The 25,780-nt window shown below is 49.4% G+C and overlaps 1 protein-coding gene across 2 annotated transcripts in view; it reads right to left on the bottom strand.

The window, feature by feature from the left end:
• Window positions 1–283: 283 nt before the first annotated feature.
• The window catches only part of LOC119394554 (indian hedgehog protein), a 349,717-nt gene continuing 324,220 nt past the window's right edge, over window positions 284–25,780 (bottom strand). For both annotated transcript variants that reach the window (XM_049415828.1, XM_037661875.2), the window contains exon 3: window positions 284–2,645. In XM_049415828.1, the coding sequence (XP_049271785.1) occupies window positions 1,987–2,645 (659 nt within the window). In that variant the 3' untranslated portion in view covers window positions 284–1,986. The remainder of the gene's footprint in view (window positions 2,646–25,780) is intronic.

The following is a 25,780-nucleotide window of genomic DNA, read 5'->3' as shown; positions in this document are numbered from 1 at the left end:
TAATTTACTAAACGAGACAAATCATTCTTTTCTTTAGCGTCTCTTTAAGTCACAAAATTACGAAAGATGTGGGGAAATGCTTGTTTCGGTGAACTGTTGGCGATTTTTTTACACCTACGGAACGCTTGTACAGTACTGCCTCGCATGCACGCAACGCCACCTTTCCGGCGTGCTGTGCCCCGCAGTAGATCCCTGGTGAACACTGAGCCTACAAGTCTTCAAGTGAAGTCGACAGAAACTTTATTTGAGCATTCAAGTGTATTGTCTGCCTGCTACGATCGCCAGATAGACCACGCCCATTGGGTCGTCTGGCGAATACAGTAGGATACCTTTATTGCAAGACACTGTGTCACAACATACACTCTTCTGAAGAGCACCGCAGAGTCTGAATCAATAGCACTGCTGTCAAGTCCAACATAAATGAAGTACACGGATGTACAAGGCGATGATGTACCTGTGAATGACTAGAACGGTCGAGAAGCGAATAGTGTTCACTTTCCGACATTTTTTCAATCTTGGTAATGAAAATAGCGTCACTTACTGACTGACGATGAAGCTACTTCGGTCTCTTGGCTTCAGCTGCACTTTCTCATAGCCCATCCATCAGTTAGGTCACTGTAGCATGAGACATCCAGGAGGGCAACTACTTGAGCCAATAAAATCAATCAAAGGCTGAGCATACCTACTCTCAACCGACCATGTGATGCTTATAATTGAGCTTCAGTCCACACTGTATAAATAAATGGGACCTGTATGTCTGTTGGAATATTTATCTTTTTATTGTTAAAGTATTCATTTTTCTTGTCCGCAAAGTAATAAGAAATGTAAAGGTACTCTTTCTGTGGCAGGTTCGTCTGCGAAAAAGATGAGGCCACTGTATGAAGCGGCGACAAGGCATGTGAGATTACCACAGATTCCTTGATCATTTGCTAAAGAGGCTCACAACCAAACCTTTACGGCACATATTTTCATTCGTTCAGTTGACAGCCTTCCGATCAGTGTGTCTAATCATCGAATGGTAATGCGGAAAACACCGTGAAACATTTTTTACGACAATCTTTTCATCTCCAGCGCCGATGATCTCCTGCACGCAACACACGCTGCGTACAGCCGTAGATGAGCGCGATAGCCATTGTATGCGGGCGACAATTTGAAGCCTTCTTTGTGAAGCTAATGCGGCGACGTTCGCACGCTCGCGCACTGCGATTCGCCGCGTTTTCGCGTGCCACGCCAACATTCGTGGCGTATGCATGCACGCCATGCGCCGGGCCGTGCCTCGACATGGGTTTTCGGTTTCACTCAGTTGCCGCGAACGCAGCGCCTGTAAGCGCCCTTTCTTTTACCTCGGAATAAGCATTAAATAAAGCGTGTATACCTGATAATGCAACGGCTATTTTTAACCACCAATTAGGCTGCTCCTAAACAGCAATGTACAATATTGCGAACGACTCCTTCGCGCCGGACCAAGGCATTACCCTAGCCGGCGCGACGTACAGGTTTCTGTGGCTTTAAAACGCAATTTAAAAGTACAATTCCTATTCAAATCACAAAAGGAATGCTAGATTACCCCATTCACGTTCTTTCAATTTTCACCAGAACCTGCTCGCGCGTTCTGGCCGCTGTCAGTCCCTTTAATGCTTTCATGATTGCGAGCTCTCTCTGTTCACCAGCAGTATCAGGCCGTCAAACATCTCTACACCTTCGGACACACCACGAAGAGAATATTCAAGTACGAAACGCGTTTTCATGTCTGATGGAAATGTGTCGCGCATTTGTATTAAGGCAATGCTGGTGTATAGTCAACTTTGTTGTGTAAGTGCTAGCGTTGTGGGCAAGAGCACGCTCTATGCGTCGTTGTGTAAGGCACTGTCCAAAAAGGCACTTCCAAAGTCACATAAGGCGCAGAATGACGCTGCACTCATAGTCGGCGAGTGCGAAGCACAAGGGCCGTCCACACGGGAACAAGCTAGAATGCGCCTACACGGTTCATTCCAAGAGGTAGGCTCTCGGCAGCAGCTGGTAGAAGAGCCGATACAGGGCGTCTGCGTACCAATGAACTCCATCACAGCTGCACGGTGCAGGTTCGGAGGGCGCCACGAGGCTGTGCCACAAGCGTAGCGGCGCAAATGCCCAGTGCGCCAGCGCCTGGTTTTGCACACCCGCGTAGCAAGATGCCGCCACACCATCCACAATCACAGTTCCCTCTCTCGTGAGCGGGGCATACACGCCTGATAACCACACAGCGCGAACGTCTCGCACACGGAGAGCCCGCAAGTCACTAGTCCTCGTTTGGCAACGAGTGTCATTGCCCAGTCCAAGCACGAAACCGCCAGGCCTGATGCGGGCTGCGAACGTCGGTAACACAGCCTCATTCCGGTCGGCATCCGCGTAGTAAACCAGGTGTCCTGGTGTTAGCGTTAGATGGAGTCCGCATTCAGTGTCGATGGAATAAAACAGGCGCTCAGCTTGGGGCTGCCGGTCCAAGAAGGCGATCACTTCGCTAAACACCGGCGTCCGGCCATCGGCACCCAGGGCTAGTATCTGGTCACCCAGCAGCACATCGGCTAGTCGCTTGGCGCCAGCAGTTGTCTGCACAAGGCCGTCGCCGTGGAAGCAGCCTCCCGTTCGCGCCGACCCATAGGACTCTGCAAAAATGGTTGGAAATTCGCATTGTGTGAGAATTACGTTTCAACCATAAAGTTTTGAGTAATGGCAAAATCAAAAGAAGGAGCATGCACGCAGTGAACAACGACGCAGTCAAAACAACCGTCGTAAGTGGCCATGAATCATGCACAGGAGTCGTATGACATGAAAACGTGGCCGAGAACCTTGTATAGTTCTCAGTCAACACGGGTTTGCTGCGTGAAGACGAAGAGCCCATGATGGTGAGCAGCCACGGCCGCTGAGGAAGATGCCCTTCACCGCCCTCTAGACTCTCCTCATCACACCGATGGCCTCCTTGAGGCTGGAGCCCAGGACAGCCGGTGGACGACGCGAAGCCCAACGTAGGTCACCAGAGTGTCCTACGGTATCGTGGTGCTATCGGTGGTGAGACGGAAAACCCGGCTGCGCGTTCTTGCCCTGGGGTGCACATTAAGGACCTTAGTTTTCGCCGAAGAGACCGCCAGATCAACAGATGTGATGTGGGCGACCACAGCGTTCAGTGCACTTTCAAGGCAGGATGAATCAGAACGCAGATTCTTGATGGTGCCCCAGTTCCACAGGGCGACGTCGTCAGCGTATATCGAGTAGTGCAACGAGTAGCGCTGGCTGGAAGGGAGGGCAGCTGGCAGATGTGCGAAGGCGACCTTAAATAAGAAGGGGCTCAGTATAGAACCTTGTAGCACACCTGCCGTGACCACTTGGGAAGAGCTGAGCGCTTAGCCGGCTCTCACGCGGAAATATCAGCCAGACGGGATCCCTCTACAAACGCAGCATGCGGCCTCAGATGCCTAGGGCTAATGCCTGCACGACCGCCACCCAGTAAACCACGAATGTCCATGGTACGTAGGGGTATAATCTATGCTCGCCGACAACTTTTCTTGGCATTGAAGCGAAGGCTACAGAGTCACAATGCACGTATCCTACTGCTAATGAATGTAGTCCCACAATTGCGTCCGTATTTTCTGCGTGAGATATATAAAATGCTCCTTCATTTTCTACATGTAGCTTTTTGTGAAGGAACGCAGCGCACACAAGCGAGATATCTGCATTTCTTTTACTTTACACGTTGTCACTTCGCGTTTTGGCGTGCGTGAAAAAGTCGCGCCTTTTACCCGTACCTTAGACGCTAAGCAGCGTTTGCGTCGAAGTGCAACGCTAGCCATCACACTCCACGGCGTTACGAGACGCGCGCCAAACCGGACTACTTCGCGTAGCAGTACATGTGGAGACGCTCCGCCCCCGTAGCTTTCCCTTCAGTGCCAAGAAAAGTTGTCGGCTAGTATAGACATCTAGGACGAAAGAAGATGTCTTATTTGCGTCTGAAAGGTGTCCAATTTTCGCTTTGTGCAGTGTGGACATCTAAAATATACATATATAAAGGCTTATTGTAACGGACGTACAATACACATGAACACTGTGTGAACGATGGGCTCATTTTGGACATCAGTGACAGGCGGTGCACATTTGTAGTTTTTTTCACAAAACACCGGCATTCAAGAGATTAGAAATAATCAACGAATGTATCAACAACACTAGATCGGCGCATCCACTGAAGTCTGCCAGTTAATCAAATAGAAAAATTACAGCATATCCACAGGTGAATGATGAAGAGCTTGGGCGAACATCCTGAAGCAATCATGGTTACACCGTGAAATGTTCAGTGGTTTCGCCTAGCAGTAATCAAAGCGATACGCCGCTTTGATTACTGCTGCGCTCGCTTGGCGGCAGCCTCTCGAGCTCGCACCTCGGGATCCTGCCGACGAGCACGAGACGCAGCGACCTTCCGCACCCGGCGCTCCTCGTCGTCCATGGTCCGCCAAGCAGCACGATCCGGCAAGTGCACTCCTCCACGTACGGCGACGATCAAGGAGAATGATAGATAACGGGCGCAGCAGCCAATATGAGAGATGGATGGATGGATGCTATGAGCGTCCCCTTTGTAACGGGGCGGTGACATGTCTGCCACCAGGCTCGAAGAAAAAAAAAAAGCTTCCTTGTTTTATGTTGGCCTAATACCTTATTTACATTGATTAAATCTATGTTATTATACCAAAAAATATAAATTCACGGTCTATCTCGCTGCCTCTTAAGGCAGAATGACCCTATTTTTCCCCCCATTATTTATTTTTGTTCTTTATTTCTACTTTTCTGCCACCAATACTCTAACCGCCTCTTACTTATTTCTATCGCGGACGTGTTCAGCTTCCATTGTTGTCCCTAAAACCCAAGGCCTCATGTAGACTCGTGCCCACACGTATACCTGGGTGAATATCGCCACATTCAATCAGTACATGTTCCATCGTTTCCTTAGTTCCTCCGCAGCATGTACATTGTTCTTCTTCGTTACTGAATCTCGCTTTATAAGTACGCGTTCTAAGGCAGCCCGACCTTGCTTCAAACAGTAAAGCGCTTCCCCTTGAATTATCATAAAACCTTTCCCTTCTTATTTCGTTTTTTCCCTTTCGGTAGTTACTCAGAGCCGGCTTCTTTTCCATCGCTGCCATCCAATAAGTCGTCTCCGCCTCTCTGACCTTCCGCTTAATGCTCCTTGTTACCATATCGCCCGCACTGCTAGCCGTATATTTACTGGTGAGCCTCCTAGTTCTTTTTCTCCACTGCGTGTCAACGCTTTTTCTATACAAATACCTGAAAACCTTCTCTGCCCATCTACTCTTCTTCATTTTCCTCAGCCTCTCTTCGAATCTCATTTTGCTCTGAGCTTCCCGCACTTCAAAGCCTGTCCATCCCATATCACCCTTTACAGCCTCATTTGTCGTCTTCCCGTGAGCGCCTAACGCGAGGCGGCCCACCGTCCTTTGATTTACATCCATTCCTGATTGTACCTCTGACTTCATGCACACCACTGAGTTCCCAAATGTAAGCCCCGGGACCATCACACCCTTCCACAGCCCTCGAAGCACCTCGTACCTATTGTACCCCCATAAAGCTCTGTGCTTCATAATGGCAGCATTCCTCTTTCCCTTTGCTACCGATGCTTTCTCTTGTACCTCCATATATCTATCCCCCTCATTTACCCATACTCCGAGGTACTTGTACTCGCTTACCCTCGGTATTTTTTGGCCCTGTATAAAGACCGCATGGTCTTCGTGATCATTGAATACCATCAATCCACATTTTGTTGCACTAAATCCTAGTCCTAAAGCCTCACATTCCCTTCCGCATATATCTGCCAGTCGCTGTATATCATCTTGACTGTCCGCAAATAAGACAATATCATCAGCATAAAATAGACCTGGAAGCTTCTGCTCAACCATCGTGCCGACCTGTTTGTGTGACAAATTAAATCCAATGTTGCTACCTTCTAGCGCTTTTTCCATCCTCACCATGTACAGCATGAATAACAGCGGGGACAAAGGACATCCCTGTCTCAGCCCCTTGCTGATTTCAACGCTGTCCTTGCTACTTATTCCTTCCCATTCTATACAAACTGTATTTTCTCGGTATATTTCCCTCAAAAGCTGTATACAGTCGTCACCTATGCCCACTTCTTTCAGTATATCCCACAAAATTTCCTGATTAACGTTGTCATACGCCCCGGTAATATCTAGATAAGCTACGTATAAGGGCCTGTTTTCTATTTTTGATATTTCTATACACTGGGTAAGAACAAACAGATTATCGTCTAACCGCCTGTCGATTCGAAATCCATTCTGAAGTTCTCCCAAAATATCATTTTGTTCTACCCACGCTTCTATTTTTAGTTTTACTGCCTGCATCGCTAACCTGTATAGCACCGATGTAATGGTTAGCGGTCTATACGAGCGAATGTTATCCTTTTCTCCCCTGCCTTTATAGATTAAGTTCATTCTACTTTTTCGCCAACTGTCTGGTATTTCCCTCTCCTGTAAGCACTTTTCTACGGCTTTCAGCAGTGCTTCTTTAGTGTTATGTCCGAGTTCGTTAATGAGGCTGACGGGAACCCCATCTAAGCCCGGTGTAGTGCGCCTAGGAATTTTTCCTTCGGCTTTCTTCCAATTGAAATTCTCTAGTACTACATCTTCGTCGGTTGCACTCCTTTGCGCACTTTTACTCACCGGGGGAATCCCCTGGGCGACCTTTTTAAACGAATCGGCTGTTATCTTTCTGATGTAACCTAGCGCTTCATACCCTTCCAATTGATTTCCTCCTTCATCTACCATATGTTGTTGCATTGTGACAGACTTCCTACCCAGCGCTTTTAGGTGGCTCCAAAATATCCTAGGCGCGGCCTTCTTCTTTTCGCGAATCTCTGTCATCCAGCGTTCACTTTCACCTTTAATTTTTGCCTCGACTAATTTCTGCACAATGGATTTTTGCTCTAAATATATTTCCCATATTTGGTTGACTTCGTCCTGTGGCCGCTTCTCCTTTTTTGCTTGTCTGTGCTCCCGTGATGCCTCACGCCGCTTCTCGATCGCCTCCCGGATTTCTTTGTTCCACCAACTTTTTGGCTTTCTCTTTCCTTTCCAACAAATAGTTTTCTTCTCTTTTTCCATTTCTTTTGTGATTATATGTAGCAGCTCACTATACTTCCAGTCTTTACCTGGTAGGTCGTCTACTTTTTCCTCGACTCTTGCGGCTATATTTGTTATTTGTTTGTCATTTAGATACAAGCTGCCAATCTTTGATTCTATGTTCTTATTATCAGTTTTATATCCCATTTGTAATATTATGCGTTTATGATCACTACCCAAGCTGTTAATGCCTTCCTCGTCTATTCTCATCTCTCTAAGTTTGTCATATATTCCTTCTGTCATGAGACAATAATCAATGCTCGATTGCCGGTTCCCGACTTCCCACGTGATCTGCCCCTCACACTTAGGCCCCACGTTAACTATCTCAAGACTATGTTGCTCGCAGAGATCTAGCAATAACTTGCCATTGGTGTCTGAATATCCGTCAAGGTCATGAATGTGAGCGTTCATGTCCCCTAGAAGGATTATTTCGGCATCAGGACCAAATTCTTTAATATCGGTGCTTATGCATTTCACTATCTCCAGATTCTTTTCTCTGCAGTTATTCCCCGTCCACAAGTAAGCTACACCTAGCCACGTTTTCTTTCCACCTACTGTGCCCGAAACACACATGTGCTCTGAACGCGTTTGTTTCACTCTATCCAATTTTGTTCTGCTATGGATCAGCATTCCAACAACCCCACCTCTCCTTTCTGATGTGATCCTGTTACATCCTTCCCAAATATAATTGTCAATATGTGGTGGCTCTTCCAAGTCTCTAAGGTGTGTTTCGTCCTGTGGCCGCTTCTCCTTTTTTGCTTGTCTGTGCATAAACACCTATCTGTTCCTTGCTTAACTGCTCCTCAATCTCTAACCATTTTGCCTTTTTTCTGCCACCCTGCATGTTTATGTAACTAATTGCAACACGCGCCTTCTCCCTTCTTTTACCCTTTCTCTGGTTTTTCGCTATACTGCCTGTCAAAGAGTCCCCCTGGTTGTTTTCCTCATTACAAGCTACCCTGGGCACCGAAGGGCCCGCGTGCCCCCCAAAAAAGCTACTGCGCGACCTGCAAGTCGCCAACCCACCTCATGACCAAGCCTCTTATTGAAGTGAATTCTGTCTCTTTGGAAACCGCCCCACCTGTGCACCTCCCTGTTTATATCCACTACCTCGAAGCCCTTCTCTCGACTAATTCGCCATATCTCTTTGTTTGCGTCGACCACCGCTCTTTGCAAGTTGATATTCCTCACTGGTACTTCCGGTATTGTGCATACCACTATCTGCACATGAGGGGAAATGGCGCGCATGTCATCGACCCCTTTCGCCAATGTGGGCGCTAGTTCGGCTGATTCTTCATTCAAGACGTCGTTTAGACCTCCCGCGATTATCACGAGGTTACGTCCATTAGCCTTGGTTGCGAGTTTTGCGCTAGCTTGTCTCATCACTGATCCCAGCCTATGTCCCGGGAACTTCCCTATTAAAACTCGTTTGTCGCCTCTCACCCTTTTCTTGACTGCTTTTTCGCATCTAACTAAATTCGAGTCCCCGGCGATTATCACGTGCTCCGACTCTTCTGCTGGACCGTCCCGCACCTGTCCACTGCCTCGGTTATTAGCGCGTGCCACTGCTGCCTTGTCCCTTCCCCTTCCCAAAACTACTTCGCGGAAGCTGGGTCCTGTGACCCTTGCACCTGTCTTTTCCAAACCTGTTTCCCCCTTCGCGTCTACCACTGTGGGGGTCGATTCCCCTCTGTTCCCGCTGTCGCCTGCTTTCTTGTTCGCCATGACTACCTTTGCTAACCCCTCCTCGGCTGACTTAAGCCTTTCCCCCATAGCCATCGTTTTTTCCCGCTCTGTCGCCAACGCGTTCTCCAGCTCGGCGATTCTTACCATGAGCTCATTCTCGGCAGCCATCATTATTTCCATTTTCGCCTCTAACTCGCATTGCTTACACTTGGCGTCAGCTCCCTCTGTCTTCTCATCCGTACCAACCTGTATTTTCCATCCCATTCCGCACCCTGTACACTTTACGGTCTTTTTGACCATGGCTAGATCGTTCACACGGCGAATTAGTTACACTTAAAGTCAAATGGTATCACAAAGCTCCGCAAGTATGCTATACTTCAAAGCACATGTGTGCCTTTCAGCCACGTGGTGGCCGAACAAAAAAAAAAAAAAGACCCAGGCGACTGTCACACAGGAAACAGTAGAAAATTGTAAGCCCTATTAAGCTTCAATCTAGTGGCTTATGTACTCATATAACTAAAAAAACAAGCTCGAATCATGCAAAAAAAAAAACTTATCTGACGCTGTCATTCCGGAGCCCACGAAAAACACGTCCGTCCTCTCCCAGCGGCACTTATAACGCAGAGCAGCGGCACTTATAACGCCACCTAGAGTGCATTCACCCCACCGCCATATTGCACACATCTCTATGGGACAGCGCCATCTAGTATATCGTCACCCAACTGCAGTTTGCATGCATCTCTATGGGACAGCGCCATCTACTGAATGATACGGGAGACGCGACGGCGGGGGAACGCCGGACGGAGCGACGAACGATCAGGTGATGCTATAAGCAGCTTCGCCCCTAAAACATTTTATTTGTGCAATAAATTTGGTTAGGCAATGTGGGGTAGTGGTTTCAGGAGAGAAAATGCAAATTCGGTTGCCAAGGGAACCGGTCGCGTTTACATGTTGCTCCCGTTCGCCGTATACGGAACACTGAGCGTGGACGCGGAGCACGTTCGGCCACGTTCGTTTCTTGCTCTGTTGCCGCGCATTCGTTAAGCACCACCTATACTCCATCTCGCAAGCTGGTTGCAGCATTGTGGAAGCTACAGGGCTGCTAAGTGAATAGGGAGAACGAGCACTTCTCGCGATGTATTCATCCACGCCGCGTCATCTGCTCGGCGTCCCCATAGCGTCTGCTCTCACACGCTGGGTGAGTTGAGCGAGCCACGGACCCGGCAAGGCAGAAGATCGCCGCCCGCCGGGCTGCCAGCGTCATGGACTTATTAGACATGAACGTTTGAGTGTGGTGGGGTCGCGCGGGGACCCAGGGGGCCTGGGAGGTCCTGAATTCCCTTGCAATAAAGTTTTTTCGACTCGACTCGACGGCCGCAACAAACGCTCTTAGCGTTGGGCAGAAACAACGGAGCCGCAAAAGAGATAATAATCGTTAATGAAAATCCGGCAGAGGAGCCGCAAAAGAGCAACGCGCGTTGGGCGAGTAAAACGAGCATACTGTAGCAACCAACGCTCTTGCCTTTGGGCAGCAGTGGTAGCGCTGGAAAGAACATGGCAGCACACGTCGACGCTGGTTCCTTGCGCCTCGAAATTATGAAGTCGCCGTTGTGAGTTGTGTGGTCCGTAAGTTCTACACCGAAGCTTGTGTTTGTGTTATATTTGCGTCATGGCGCTACGACAACAATGTATTCGTGTCTATTTTGCGCTGTTTCGAAGATTCATTCTCAAATTCTCGGGTACAAGGCTTAGCAGGCATGCCTGAACCACGGTGTAAGAATAAGTTAGGTGATGACTCTGCCGCCGGCGCCGCGTCCAGATTGTGTTCGCCGCCTCGGCTGTTTCCTTTGGCTGCGACAGGTGGCGCTAACAGACGGGGGCTCATCGGGGAAAGGCGCCGACCGCGCGTAGTAGGTTATTGCTGCGGAGCCTCGCTTGTTTATTACGCTCGATATACTTATGTACACAGATGTGAATAGATAAGTACACTGGGATTCTGCAGTAACGAAATTGATTTTCTAATTGTATGTGAAGATTATTTCCCAACAGCTTTCTTGTCATATAAATGTTCCGACAGCAGCAAACGTTAGTCTGGAGAGCGGTCGCATTTTGACGCGACCGCATCAAAGAGCTCGTTTCGCTGAAATTCCGGTGCCGTCGGCGTTCGCGTCAGCGTCTTTGGTTCTGAGCAAAAAATCAGCGTTGGCCATGAGTGAAAATTCGAGGTAGTTGCAATAAGGATAGCAGCTCGAAGGATAGCAGCTCGAGCGCGTTTGCGGTCTGGCCTACCTTGCGGCAGTCTCCATCGAAGAGCGAAGGCACGCTAACGATAAGGAAGGCGATAGTGTGCGTGCGAGCTCGTCTGTGTGCGCGCGCGTGTGTATTGTGAGTGTGTGCTCGCGCGCGTGTGTGTAAGCGTGTGTATGTGTGTGTGCCTGCGTGTGTGAGTGCATGTGTGCGTGCGCGTTGTGAATTTGTGTGCGTGCGCGTGTGTGTTCATTTGCGTGTGTGCATTTGTGTGCGTACGTGTGTATGCATTTGTGTGCGTGTGTGTGTGTGTGTGCTTTGCGTGCTTGCTCGTGTGTGTGCGCCCGTGTGTGTATTGCGAGTGTGTGCTCGCGCGCGCGTGTGTGTGCCTGCGTGTGTGTGAGTGCATGTGTGCGTGCCCGTGTATAAGGGCATGTGCGTGCGCGTGTGTGCATTTGTGTGTGTACGCGCTCGTGTGTGCATTTGCGTGCGTGCGTGTGTATGCATGTGTATGCGCGTGCATGTGTGTGCGTGCGCGTGTGTGTCTGCGTGTGTGTGAGCGCACGTGCGTGCGTATGTATGAATTTGTGTGCGTGCGTGTTTGTGTGTGCGCTCGTGCGTGTTTGTGTGTGTGTGTGTGTGCGCGCGCGCGTGTGTGTGTGGCTGTGTGTTTGTGTGTGTGTGTGTGTGTGTGTGTGTGCGCGGATATCGCTGTTGCGCTCTAGTTGTTTAGCAAACTGAACAAAAAAAAAACTTCGTCAGACAAGTTTCAACCAATGTATCACGAGACTATTTGTTCACTGATTATTCTACAACATTTAATGTTTCTTGGTCCTAATAGGCATAGATGAGGCAGCTCAGAAAGTGCATCTAAATTTAAAACAAGAAATTAGCTTTGCGCCTTGATGACGACGTGAAGCGCATAGGCCACTCACACTATTGGTGTTGTGTTCAGAAGCCTCCCGTTCTTCACGTGGAGGAGGCTCGTCGCAGCAGTAGTCGAAGCGCAGCCTCTTGCATTGTGTGCCCGTTGATTCAGCATCGCCATGCCATGGAGTCGCTGTCTCTACGTGCAATAAATGTGGCGTACATTCAGCGTTCGGGTAAGGCACTTCCGAAGCAGTTGAACCTTCTGGCCGCCGTCGCTTCCGAAAAGTCGGCAGTAGAGCCTGCCGTTTTCGCGGAGCTTTCCTGGTTCTTTGCTGCACGGTCAGGTATTATGGGCAGCAGTGGAAAATGCTAGGCACAACATCCGAAGAGAGTGTAGGTTTCTTTCGGGCGTGCAACAGGACGTTTCCCTTGTACTCTGCATTATCTGTTGGAGAGATCGCTTCTTCCGGGAAATGCTTCGGCGCACATGGCAGTAGGATCAAAAACTCGGTCTGCTCTCGGAATCGCCCGTCGCCACTTATCTAAGTGACCTGGTTCACGCGGAGCTTTGAAAAGCGACATACGCTTTTTTGTCCATTTCGAGGCGCAGCCTGCGACAAGGCCGCTAAATGGTACTCGGCATCACACACAGCGTCGAGGTATACGTGCATGCACTCAATCACAGTACACGAATAAGCAAAACAAATGCACAGAGAGGGCTCACAGGCACAGGGCAACGCGTTTATAAATCACAGAATGCCATGCACACAAAGCTTTCCGGAAGATTTTTCTTTGCGCGCGAATTTCACAATGAGCGCCGCGCGAGCCCCTGAGACCCCTGACCGTAGCGCCATCTCAATGCGCGCCGCGAAAACTCCTCGTGGCTCAAGGTCATCGGCGAACACAATCTGCCCGCGCTCTCTCCTCAAGCGGAGCGGCGAGTGTCAGCACCTAACTTATTCTTACACCGTGGCCTGAACAAACAGCTAATCTGAATAACAAGGACGAGTAGCAAGCGACACTTCAGATCGAAGCGGCGAGTGATGACGTCTGGATGGGCGCTGCCATGTTGGTCATTCATCACAATTATCGGTAGTTACCGGTGCAATAATTAAATGCTTATGACATATCTGCGAATAGTGATTAGTGTATCACGTATTGCTTGCTGTGACGTAGCACGTGCCAAACAAACGCAGTTTACTTAACATTCTCCAATTATAACGCAATTACAAACAGAACAATGTTTTGCTGCGCAAACATGTGTTTACACCTCGTAGCTTCCACCCTCGCAGAAACGGATGCAACAAAAGAGAAAGAAAAAGAACTGACTCAAACACCGCTGTCATCTGCTCATCAACGCTGCCAAAGGCGCACGTTGCATTTTCACCCACCTCTAAAATCGGCTCGCGGGCTGGTCGCGTATTTTTTAAATGCGAATGCATTTCTTAGTCGGGGCATGTCAGGCGTCTGTCAGTGTCCACACACCGGCAGGTGTTATCTCTCCGCTCTCACTCCCTCTCCCATAGCAACAGCTGCGGGCGCGCGCGCTTATTTCTTCCCTAGCAACCGGAGCAGGTAATGCGGGCGGAGTAGACGAGAGTGAGTGGAGAGGAGGAGCGCGCTCTGGCGTGTGAGGGCGCTAGCATCGCGGGAGCTCGGCGGAGCTCCCGCATGTGTGGAGAGAGTGTAGGAGAGGGTAGGTGCAGTGCTTCGCCGCTCCTTCTCTCGCCGTTCGCTCTCTCTCCTCCCTGCGCCCCACTCTCCCGTCCACTCGCTCGCACGTATATATAAATCCCCGTTATAAAGGGGACACTCATAGCATCCATCCATCCATCCATCCACCCGTGGGCTTTCCGCGCTCGGGAAGCGCGCGGAAAGCGAGGAGCGTCTGCTACGCGCTGTAGTTTCTTGTAGAGCTGTGCACGGGCCGTATTTCCGAGCCCGAGCCCGGCCCGGGCCCGCTGACTTTGTCGAAGGCCCGCCCGAGCCCGACAGCAAAGGGCTGCGAGCCCGCCCGGCCCGGCCCGACGTACGAAAACACAATCCCGGGCCCGGCCCGGCCCGATCCGGCTTTTTGAAGGTTCGCTGCGAAAACAAAACATCGTCTTCCGGTAATTTGGCATTTTATTGAGCATATCGAATGTGATCAAACGACACACGACGAACACTCTCTAAAGAGACTGCTCGCGGCACTTTTGCTATACAAGTAGACGGCCTCATGCCAGCAACAATGGAGTTCGCTCGCCAAAGCCGTCACGTGTATGGGGTATGCCAATGCAAGCGTCAGCTTGCACGAAGGCGACCTACGTCGGGTCGCTCGTCGCTGTCGCGTGCATTTTCACTCATATGGGATTTGGCCTTAAATCTAACGCGGAACAGTCACGTGGCGCCGTCACTAGCTCAGGTGGTGCTACTTCTCTGTTTGTCGGAGTGCAACAGAGGCTGTGCTTTACCTTTACCTTTACCTTTACCCTATTGTTTAAAGTGGCTAATGGAAAGGAAAAGCGGTAAAGGGCGGTCGCGGAAAGGCGCTGTATGCGTGCTGGAAAAAACTTCCCGCTCATTCTCTATATTTCGGGCTTGAGTCGGGCTTCGCGCTGGGCCCGAGCCCGGCCCGATAAAGCTCCAAGTAGCCCGAGCCCGGCCCGGGCCCGAGGTGAAAGTACGTCGGCCCGCCCGAGCCCGGCCCGCGGGCCGGGTCGGGCTCGGGCTTTCGGGCTACCCGGAGCCCGTGCACACCTCTAGTTTCTTGCACCGCGTTTCCACACAGGGCACTTGAAGTCTACTTAACTTTTATAATGTGGTGCGGAATGGAGCTTACCCATCTTTAGGCGTTGTGTTAGAATGCAAAGATCATATGTCAAGCGGCATCAGCGTGGCCTAGTTCCGGTCACAAGAGTTCGAGAACGTTGGTGCGCGTGTAAAACCGCGCAAAACGGATACGCACAAGCAAAGAACGAAAAAAAAAACATGGCTGATCCCTCTGTCATAGGAATCGGAATAACACGAAAGTGAAACGTGTCTTCACTGACGTAGTTGAGCGTTTGTTGTGCATTCTTTCGCCCCAAGGGCGACGCAATGAATGCTACAGCAACAAATTGTATTGTCACGCGAAGAACGTCAAGCAGCTCGAAACTTGCAACGCGCTGCTCAAGCAGAAAGGACGCACGGAACGAACATACACAGGATGAGAGCGAACTGTCAAATCGGTAACTTATTTCTGCGTGAGCACCGCGCTCTTTTCGCAAAAGCGGCCGCTGCAGTAGGCCAAGTGACCTTCGTGCTCTCAACGCAAGACGTACGAACCACCGCGATCACGAGATAAACGCACGCACGAGCGACCACGCCCTGTAGAGGCAGGCGCTCGTCTCAACGGCGGTGACTTTTAAAGCGCGCTCTTCTAAAGTCACCTTACGCTCTTCGAGCCCTTCGCGCCATCTCGCTACTGATAACGAAAACACGCTGTAACACGGATCTCTGAGTATCGCTACCGGCAAATGGTGTATATAAATAGCTAGCTGTTAGCTTTGCGAAGAGCGTGCCGTCCGTGGCCGAATGGTTTCGCGCTACGCGCTGCGGAGCGAGGGGTCGTAGGTTCGATTACCGGTGACGGAACTTTTTCTTCTGGTTTTTTTCTTTGCCCACTCTTAGTCTTTATATTTTACAATGTCATATCCGTGACGGAAATACGTCAGTGGAGCCGTGGTGGACCCCGGCATAAAACACTTTCGTGTTAAAAAACCTTATTCGCACGAGTAATCGGGCAATAGCATCACGCATGCGCGAATTAAGGGTAATAAAAAAAGTAAATTGCACGCGCAGTCAGCTGAAACACTTGCGCGCAGTGACCGCTTCACACTACGAGCTTTTTACTCATGGTCGCCACTGGTTTGCTAACCATATGCCCACCGCTTTATTCGACAATTCATTAGCCTCCACTAGCTATTTATTATGGAGGGAGCACACCGGGAAGACGCAAGGGAAACGAAAAAAAGAGAACAAATAGTAGAGACGGCCATACGACCGCAATGCTGTTGGCTTATTTTTGCTTCTGAGGTAGCGTACAACAAGGCTCACCATGCGGTGAGCCCCATTCTTGCTGTACAAGCTGCCTGAACGAAAATACGGTATGAAATTGACAAATAGAAGTGTATATCTCAATCACTTCAGAAAATTGTTCAAATGCAGATATCCCTTATGTACCTAGCCAGAAAAAATGCAACATGCGAAAATATATATATATCTATGTATATATATCTATATATATATATATATATATATATATATATATATATATATATATATATATATATATATATATATATATATATATATATATATATATATATATATATATATATATATTGAAAGACGCAGGAAGACTTCACCAGGCAGGGCCAGCAGCAGCGTTTATTCCGCGATGTCTGCCTCGGCTCAGAACAGCAACCAACCACCCCAATGGCGATGATGATGGTTATGTACAAGTGAGAACGATGAAGTACGATAAATGTGCTTTCTTCCATTTTAGGCCACGAAGAACAGTATCTATCATGCGCTCAAATGTTGCCGGAGCGTTGCACAGGCCAAATGGCATTACGTTAAATTCGTAGAGCCCATCCGGCGTAGCAAAGGCGGTTTTCTCTTTGTCAGCCTCATTCATAGGGATTTGCCAATACCCCGATCGTAGGTCAAGGCTGGAAAAATACTGCGCTCCTTGTAGTGTGTCCAAGGCGTCATCTATTCGAGGCATAGGATATACATCCTTGCGCGTGATCTTATTCAGCGCTCGATCATCAACGCAGAAACGAACGGAGCCATCTTTTTTCTTCACTAAGACGACCGGAGAAGCCCAGGAACTGGAAGATGGCCGTATTATCTTGCGTGATAGCATATCATCAACTTGTTCTTCAATGACTTTTCTTTCCGATTGTGAGACACGATAAGGCCGACGGCGTATAACACCAGAACCATCCGTTTCAATGCGGTGTACGGCCACGGGAGTCTGACTCAGTGTCGTGGCACAGCTATCGAAGCAGGCCTTATGCTTAGCTAAAAGCGCCAATAACGCTGTGGATTGTGCAGAGGTTAGATCGGAGCCGATTACTGCTCGGAAAGGGGAAGAACTCGCACCTGACGTGGGTACTGACGATGAAGACGGGCAAAGTGCTGCAATGGAGGTCAGTGGAGATGCGTCTATCGTCGCTACAGTCATCCCCTTGGGCAACATCGTAGATTCTGCAGTTGTGTTGCAAATGGGCAGAAGCGCGCGGCCATGAGACAACCGGAGGAGACAGGGGGCGACGAGAATTCCACGAGAGGTGCAGCGAGGAGCAGGGGCAACTAGGGCGTCACCATCGGCTACTTGGCTAGATGCAACAGCTACCACGTGTTCATGACCAGGGCGCAAAACACAGTCTTCAGCGACAGCCAAGTTGAAGATCAATGAAGGCGGGGCTGACATAGATGCATCCGATGTATCCGTGATGTGAACGGCGTGTTCTTTACATGATATGACAGCGGAAGCAGAATGTAGGAAGTCCCAACCCAGGATAAGTTCATGAACGCACATGCGTAGCACAATCATCTCGATGTGGTGACGTATGCCGTCGATGAAAACGCGAGCCGTACACTGTCCATCAGGTTGGATGAGTACGTTATTTGCGCCACGCAACACAGGTCCCACATAAGGTGTTCTGACTTTACGGAGCCGCGAGCACAAGTCACTACGTAAAACAGAAGTAGCGGCACCGGTATCAACAAGCGCTTGCACAGGAAAACCTTCAATAGTCACTGACAACAGGTTAGCCGGGGAAACGGGAGGCATTTTTGATGATCGACGGGACGCAGTTTTCCCTCCAAAAACCGCAATCCTTAGTTTTCCGAATGTTGTTCAAGAGTGCGGGAGAGGGGCCGAAGCGGCGATGCGGAGCGGCGGTAGGGTGATGGAGAGCGTCGTCTGGAGGAGCGGTAGTCCTGATGTTGACGCGGGGACGCTGGAGGAGACGGAGCCCGGTACTGCGTGAATGGGTAGGAGTCTGGACCATAATGATCGGGTCTTCGAAACCGGTCCCGCTCGAACTCAGCATAGCCTCGTCGTTCATCCTGCTGGCGGCGACGGCAGTAACGAGATATGTGGCCTCGGATACCGCAGTAAAAACAAACAGGACGGGACGGACGCCACTGAGGAGACGAGGGTGGAGCAGGTACCGCACCTCGCACAGAAGCCAAATGGCCACAAGTAATGTCAGCAGGCCCAGACGTGACCGCAGCAGGCGGAATTGCAGCTATATCGGCATATGTGGGCATCAGTGTTTGAGCAACTGATGCTGTCGGTGTCGTCAGGGAGGCCACATCAGCGTATGTGGGCAGCGGGCGTGCTGGTGGAGCGACCGGCGCTGTCGGTGTTGTCATGGCCGCCAACTCCTGCTTCACAAGATTCCGCAGGTCGAACGGTGCGGGTGGGGTTGAGACGGCAGTGGACCGCTGCTGTTCCAGGTCTCGAAGTTCTTCACGGATGATGGCGCGGATAAGAGCTTTCAAATCAGAGGGAGGCATAAGGCGAGGATCGCTGTCTTGTTGAAGGCGGAGGGACTGCAGTTGGTCAAGGCGTTGGCATGTGGAAATGATGTTTTCAACCGTAGTTGGATTGTTAACAGCCAAGGCGTTGAACGCAATCGTGCCAATTCCTTTAAGGATGTGGCGAACGCGCTCGGCTTCCGTCATATCGCTGTTCGCACGGCGACAGAGGGCCAAAACATCCTCGATATATGAAGTGTATGTCTCGTGTGCAAGTTGAACCCGCGTAGCCAGCTTCTGTTTGGCGGTTTCGGAACGACCTGACGAGCATCCGAAGATTTGTCGCAGCTTGGTGGCAAAGGTCAACCAATCGACGAAGTCAGTTTCGTGGTTGAAATACCACGTTTTGGCAACGCCGGTCAGGTAGAATTTCTCCGCTTCGGTCCACCGATTGGCTGAACCCACACGGTTGTAAAGGTCGAGCCAGTCCTCGACGTCGTCACCGCGGAGACCAGCGAATACGGGTGGTTCGCGCTGAGGACTGGTGACAGTGGACGAAGGGAGGGCAGCCGCAGGCATCGGCGCGGTAGGGTTAGGGCTAGGTGTTGGTTCCGTTGTCTGCATAGCTGTGGGGGTTGCCGGGCGCAAGCGGCGACCGGATCGTAGCTCCAGGTGGGACACGAACGTAGGAGGACGTCGGGATCTTGACCCACCTCCACCACTCTGAAAGACGCAGGAAGACTTCACCAGGCAGGGCCAGCAGCAGCGTTTATTCCGCGATGTCTGCCTCGGCTCAGAACAGCAACCAACCACCCCAATGGCGATGATGATGGTTATGTACAAGTGAGAACGATGAAGTACGATAAATGTGCTTACAATATATATATATATATATATATATATATATATATATATATATATATATATATATATATATATATATATATATATATATATATATATATATATATATTATCGCATGTTGCATTGGATCGCTGAACGTCACTATGTAACGTTCGCGCGAGATGCGTGCATGCGTGCATTGCTTCAAGCCTTCACCATACGTAATGACGTAATGAAAACAGTTTCAAAGAACTCATTCTCAACTTCAGATGTTCTCACGGTTCAGAGACTTTACAAAAAGATGTGGACGAGTAGTTACATAAAATACAATTGTTTCCGCGTCAGTTGAGTGCGCGCCAACAGGGCACCCGACGGCATTTTCCCGCTTTTTCCTGATGGCCTCAATATAGCGTCCACCACAATTTCGTGCTGAAGCTCCGGAGTACTTAAATAGCGAGTGTGCTCATCTCTTGAATAAATATAAAGAGATGACCAGACGGGTGAAGCACGCCTCTTTTGTCCCGCAGACGCGTGCAATCAGGTGCTCTGAACTGAGAATCACCTTTGTTTTCGGGCGATCCCTCGTAACATGAAGTGAGGCATACACGATGTTGCACTGTTATCGTTTCATTTTCTGTGGTTTGTCTTTTAGGAGCTTGCTCGCCAAGCTTCTTATGCTCGCGCCTTGTCCTCATCTGCGTGACCGTCGGCGCGGCGGCACACACCACGCTCGGCGCAGCTGCGCTCTCTCCGGTGATTTCAAGAATGCTCACTAGATGGCGCCGCCGCTCAGGGCGGCATAGAGTCACTGGAAAAATTTCAGAGTATCGCATCTGTTTTCCGCGCGCCGCCGCCGACGCGATTGGCTTACTCGCATCACGTGACCTCTCGCCGCCATATCCCTTCCAAGCGCTTTGGGTGCAGGCGCGTTCAATGCAGAGCGTGGCTGGACATTTAGCAGTATCACGGTGCCCAGAAGTACTTCGTCGCTTTTTTAAACGCGTCATGCGGACAGGGGCGTAAGCAGACATTTTTTTCGGTGGGAGGGGGGGGGGGGTGGCACGGGCCCGGTGTGCTAGCCCGTGGCTACCACACTGCATGCAGATGCCAGAAGAGAGTAACTCACCATCAATCGAACGTTACTGGTGAGCTACTCTGGGAATCTCGTTTGCCGTGTGGGAAAAATTAATGTCAAAGAGCGCCGTTCTACGTGGCTGCATAGTTGGCCTGAACGAATTCGCCCCCCTCGAATAATACCCCTGTCACACTGGACGTTTTAATGTCATTCGAATGGAATGACATTCGCGTCTAATGACATTATGCGGCTGCTACACAGTGATATTTAATGTGATTAGAGACGAATGACTTAAGCAATCGAATGAGTTCGAAAAACACATTCGCTGTCGAAGTCGAACCGAATGTATAGTCTCTACACCAGAGACTACTTAAAATGTGTCATTTAGTATTCTCAATTCGGCACGCATTCGTGCAAACACGCTATTAATGTTGCTTTTTTAAAGGCGTCTGTGATTTTAACGAGCACAGGTGTAGGGAAGGCTGTCACAAAATGTTTTTTACTCTCTACCTCTGGCCGCCGCGGCACTGGCGGCCATAATGTAAACAAACAGACGCCCGTGTGCATGTGTATCTGCAGCGATCGAATGAACTCCACGAGCGCACTGGACCGAGGTGGAAATGTTTGCTCTCATAAGGCTATGAGAAGACAATTGTGCGCAGTTTCGTTGAAAGCTGTTTTCCCGCATGAACGCGTGCGAGACCGCGTTTTGAAAGCGAACAAACGCGGAACGCTCCGAGTTTCCCTCAAATCTCTTCTTCTGGCTTATGCGCGTTCCTTGCAACGCTAAGTACAAAGCAACTAAATGTTTTACTTGCTGCAGCTTAGCTTCCTCGTTCAGCGGTACTACAGTGCCAAGAATAGCGGTACTGCCATGTCAGCCATTCTATCGGCTGTGGCTACTGGCTAAGCGTCGTCTTGGCTTATGGTGGCCAGATATCCTGTGATATGAAATTTTTATCCGTGTTTACCTAGCGATGCGACTTCCCACGTGCCTTTTAGAATAAAGAACTTCGCTTTCATGCCACTCTACATTTACCTTCCTCAACTTTTCCAGCCATTTTTTCTCTGAACTATCGACATTGATATCGTGAACGAATGACATTACTTTTTCCTGTGTAGCACCGCCACGGATCGAATGGCATTCGTTGTGCCGAATGACATTCGAACTTAATGACATTAACACCTCCAGTGTGACAGGGGTATTACACTCCTTCCTGCAGTGAACTACGCTAACTTTGCTGGAAAAGATCTTATGCGACAGGATACTTCACCTTTTCGGTTCGCTATGGTCAGCGATATTGAAAACTACATACCTTTCTATTTGCTCGGCTGTTTATATCTCGATCTGTTGAACAGATTACGCATGCCATCCGAGTTATAAGCGTGTCACGCACAAGAGCGAAATCGAAGATTTATTAAAATAATAACTGTTTACTGGTACAACTTGAAGGCAATTGTGGCATGATCTTTGGCATTGCACAATACAGAAGCGTGGAACTCTGTTGATAAACTTGGTATAAGGCAATGTTATGAAGCGTATTTTTAAATTTGTTGCAAAAAATGCTGCTAGTGCTGCATTGCACCGAGCGTACCCTTAAAATACTGTATAGTTGGTGAGAAATGGTCACAGCAAAAAAAAAAAGCAGAACCCACGCATTGAGGGAGTCGATTTTATGCGAGCCCTAGGTCTATATACATACTGTGTTGCAGTAGCATGCGCTTTAAAAATTCCGGGATGTGCTATTTCTGATCAAAAGAACATAAAGCACCGTGCCGAGGAAGTTTTAATAAGAGCGCATTATGAAAAAAAAAAGTGCAGCAGTGCAGAAACCGAACCCCAGCTGTTTACGCGCTGGCAACGCCAAAAAAAAGAACTGTTTGTCGGAACACAGCAAAATATTTGCAAATTCATTGCAACGTTGGGAATATCAAGGAGACAAGAAATAGGAAATGAAACAATTAGGTAGTATGTCAACCATTTTTGATGACCTATTTTCTACGTATCGTAAGATAAGATGCACTTTATCTACCGCACGCCGATTCGCCCGCGCGCTCGGCTGCTGGCATTCCGAATCAAGACGTCGCGCACAACTTTCAGTTACCGTACACACACAACTTCTGTTACACATATCAACCAGTTGAACAGCAAGCACGGTGCGCAAGCAAGCTATGCGTGAGCGATCAGTCGAAGGACGCAATGTTGAATGTTCTCGATGTTGTTCGATAACGTTCTCGAGTGCAGTGAACCTGAACACCGACTGCAAAGCTAGTGCAAACAGTCAAGATTCACCAAATGTCGCAGTAAATGGCATCTCGCACGATGTCACTGCGCTAATGCAACTATGTTTACAGATCCCGACCTAGCGAACACGCCCGGGCCTGACACGAAAAGAGACCGATGAAGCCATGAAGAGAGTTCGCGAGCACATGGCAACATTCGCCGTACGTTTCATTAGTTACAACGCTAAGCGCGCAGTCGATCCATACCTGTCGATGACTCGAAATCACTTCTAATATCCTCTTGAAGAAACACACACACATAATGCCGTTCTGCCGAGCGTAACACGGCACTGAGGCGAAAAGATCGGTCACTTCAGAACACACGCTAGCAACGCGCCGGGCGGTCTGGAAGGGACATGGCCGCCGCCACCCAATGTTGCCCGCGTGCAGCCTACCTTTGCGGTACTCTGATTTTCCAGTGACTCTAGGGCGGCACACACCCCGCTCGGCGCAAGCGCTAGATAGGTGACTGCTCTAGGGCCGCACCTCTCGTTTCGCTCTCTTCCTTTCTTTCTCTTCACCGGGAGCTCACTAAGTGAACACTCTTCGTTGCCGCTCCGCAGCATGAACGGCAGCAGCGCGACGGGCTCGCAACGCAGCAGCAGCTCGGGAAGATCTCGCCTTGCCAATAACCAGCCAACACATGATGTCACGGTACGCTCTCCGATGCACATCGTACGACTGCAAACGTCCCACCGCCATCAGGGGCACCTGTATCGATGTTGCCTTCTCGAACTTTGCATTGCGTACCATCATCGATGATCCCTTGGCAACATACTTTACTGATCATAAAGCAATCATCTTTAAATGGAAACGAGTCCCCAAGCTCATCGAGGGACGCCCTTCTTGTACTTGTAAATGAACATCTCTTGTGTATATGTAGTGCATATAGTTCATCCATCATAAAGCAATCATCTTGAAAGGGAAACCAGTCCCCGAACTCAACGAGGGATGCCCTTCTTGAACTTGGTAAAACAACATCACTTGTGTATATATAATGTTTATAGTTCGTCCAAATGTATATATACTTCATCAAAATGTATATAGTGCATCCAACCGTAAATTAATAAACATTGTGGATGTAATGTATGTATAACAACGTTGTCACGTCTATATATGATGGTAGAGGAATATGTACGGAGCATTCGCGGGTTACCCGATCATCTCCGAGCAAGCTCCTCTAACATCATTCACTTCGTGGATATGACGGTGAATTTTTTTTAAGGCTAAAGCCTTAGATCCCTCACCAAACACGAAAATTGACCGGCGTCCCGCGTAGCCAATACGAGTGATGCAGAAAATCATCACACGATGACGTCGAGAGAACTTGTGACGTCACTATGACGTCATTCAACGTGACTTCATATGATGACGCCATCCCATGACATGGTCGCTTTATCGATGATTTTTGCGCAAACTTTACAAAAAGTGACTGGGGACAGAGAAGGACCACATATGTGCATTGCGCTCATATGTGCCGTGTGTGTGGTCCTTCTCTGTCCCCAGTCACTTTTTGTAAAGTTTGCGCAAAAATCATCGATAATGTTTAACCAACTAGCCCACTGCCAAGTTTTTCTATGGTCGCTTTGCATTGCCTCCGTGATCGGGGGCCGATCTCGGAGGCAATGTAAAAGCAGGTGAGGTACAGAAAGCTTGCAATGCCTTTGATCCTGTCGGCAGTCCGAAACCACGTTATGTGCAGAAAGCTTTCGGAGAGGGGCGAGGGAGGTTCAATGCATCGACTACGAAAAAGACGATGGCTTTCGTTTTCGAGTAATCTCAAGCGAATGCATAAGGGACCATGTTTTTTTTTCATGTAATTTTTTCGCATACATTTTATTTATGCGGTCAGTTCTTCAATATGTATGGGTAAGTCTAACATGTTGACATCGATATTGGTGACCACCAAGTTTTTTATAACCTGACGGAAACAAATCGTCAGACCACACATCGTCAGAATTTTTTCTGGCTAAAGAAAGCGGGTTTGCGCGCCACACACCATAATATTATTGTTAGTCGTTACGCAAATGGCAAGCATGTCAAGTTAGTGATGCCATGACCTATCGGTCGTGTTGGGCATACGTACATTTGTGCCCCTCTGTGCCAATTTTTGTGTATACCAAGTGAACGAGACGCGAGTTATGCGAGTAATTTTTTACTTTTCGTACCGCGGCCACGCCGACTGACACATTCGGCTTCGCATGAAATGGCTTGAAACAGCAGAGCGCCGGAGGCAGCCTTGTAAAACAAATGGAATGCACGAAATAAAAGATAGGATATGAAGGGTGCAAACGCGTTAGCATGAGCTAGTTACTACGTGCATATGTGCTACGTTCTCCTGGTTATATATCTCCAGTTTATTCTCTCCTGCAGCAAATTTACGTTCGTAATTCCACACGAAAGTAAGTTAAGCGGCTTTTCTCACGATGAAGTGCGCGCAGGATGCGTTCCTCAAACAGCCGCGGAAGTGTCGACCAATGCTGTGACAAACCAGCTGAAAAGATATATGCAAAATCCCCGTTTCACAATACACAAACGAACGAACGCGTTCTCTGTGTGCAGAGTCGCTGCAGTATTATGTTCCAGTGACGCAGTATTAAATATTGCCCAAATTACCGCAATTTTAGCTAATGGCGGGCAAAATATCCGCGCGTAGCAGACGCTCGCCGCTTTGACGCGGCTTCCGCCGCGGAGAAAGCCCCGGGTCCGGCACGGCAGCGCCGCGGCGCGGAAGTTCACCGCAAAAGCACCTCGCTCCTCTCATGTATTCGCGCGGCGCTTTGGGCACTCCCCCTATTCTAGGTCACTCTACACACCACGCTCGGCGCAGCTGCGCTCTCTCCGGTGATTTCAGGAATGCTCACTAGATGGCAGGCCGCCACTCAAGGCGGCACACACCACGCTCGGCGCAAGCGCCAATTAGGTGACTGCTCGAGGGCCACGCCTCTCGATTGGCTCGCTTCCTTTCTGTTTGCCTGGAGCAGTGAACACTCTTCGTTGCCGCTCCGCAGCATGAACGGCATCAGCGCGACTGGCTCGCAACGCAGCAGCAGCTCGGGAAGATCTCGCGTTGCCAATAACC

The sequence above is a fragment of the Rhipicephalus sanguineus genome, chromosome 5, assembly GCF_013339695.2.
Source record: "Rhipicephalus sanguineus isolate Rsan-2018 chromosome 5, BIME_Rsan_1.4, whole genome shotgun sequence".
NCBI classification, from domain to species: domain Eukaryota; kingdom Metazoa; phylum Arthropoda; class Arachnida; order Ixodida; family Ixodidae; genus Rhipicephalus; species Rhipicephalus sanguineus.
This window is presented reverse-complemented; position numbering and strand designations above follow the sequence as displayed.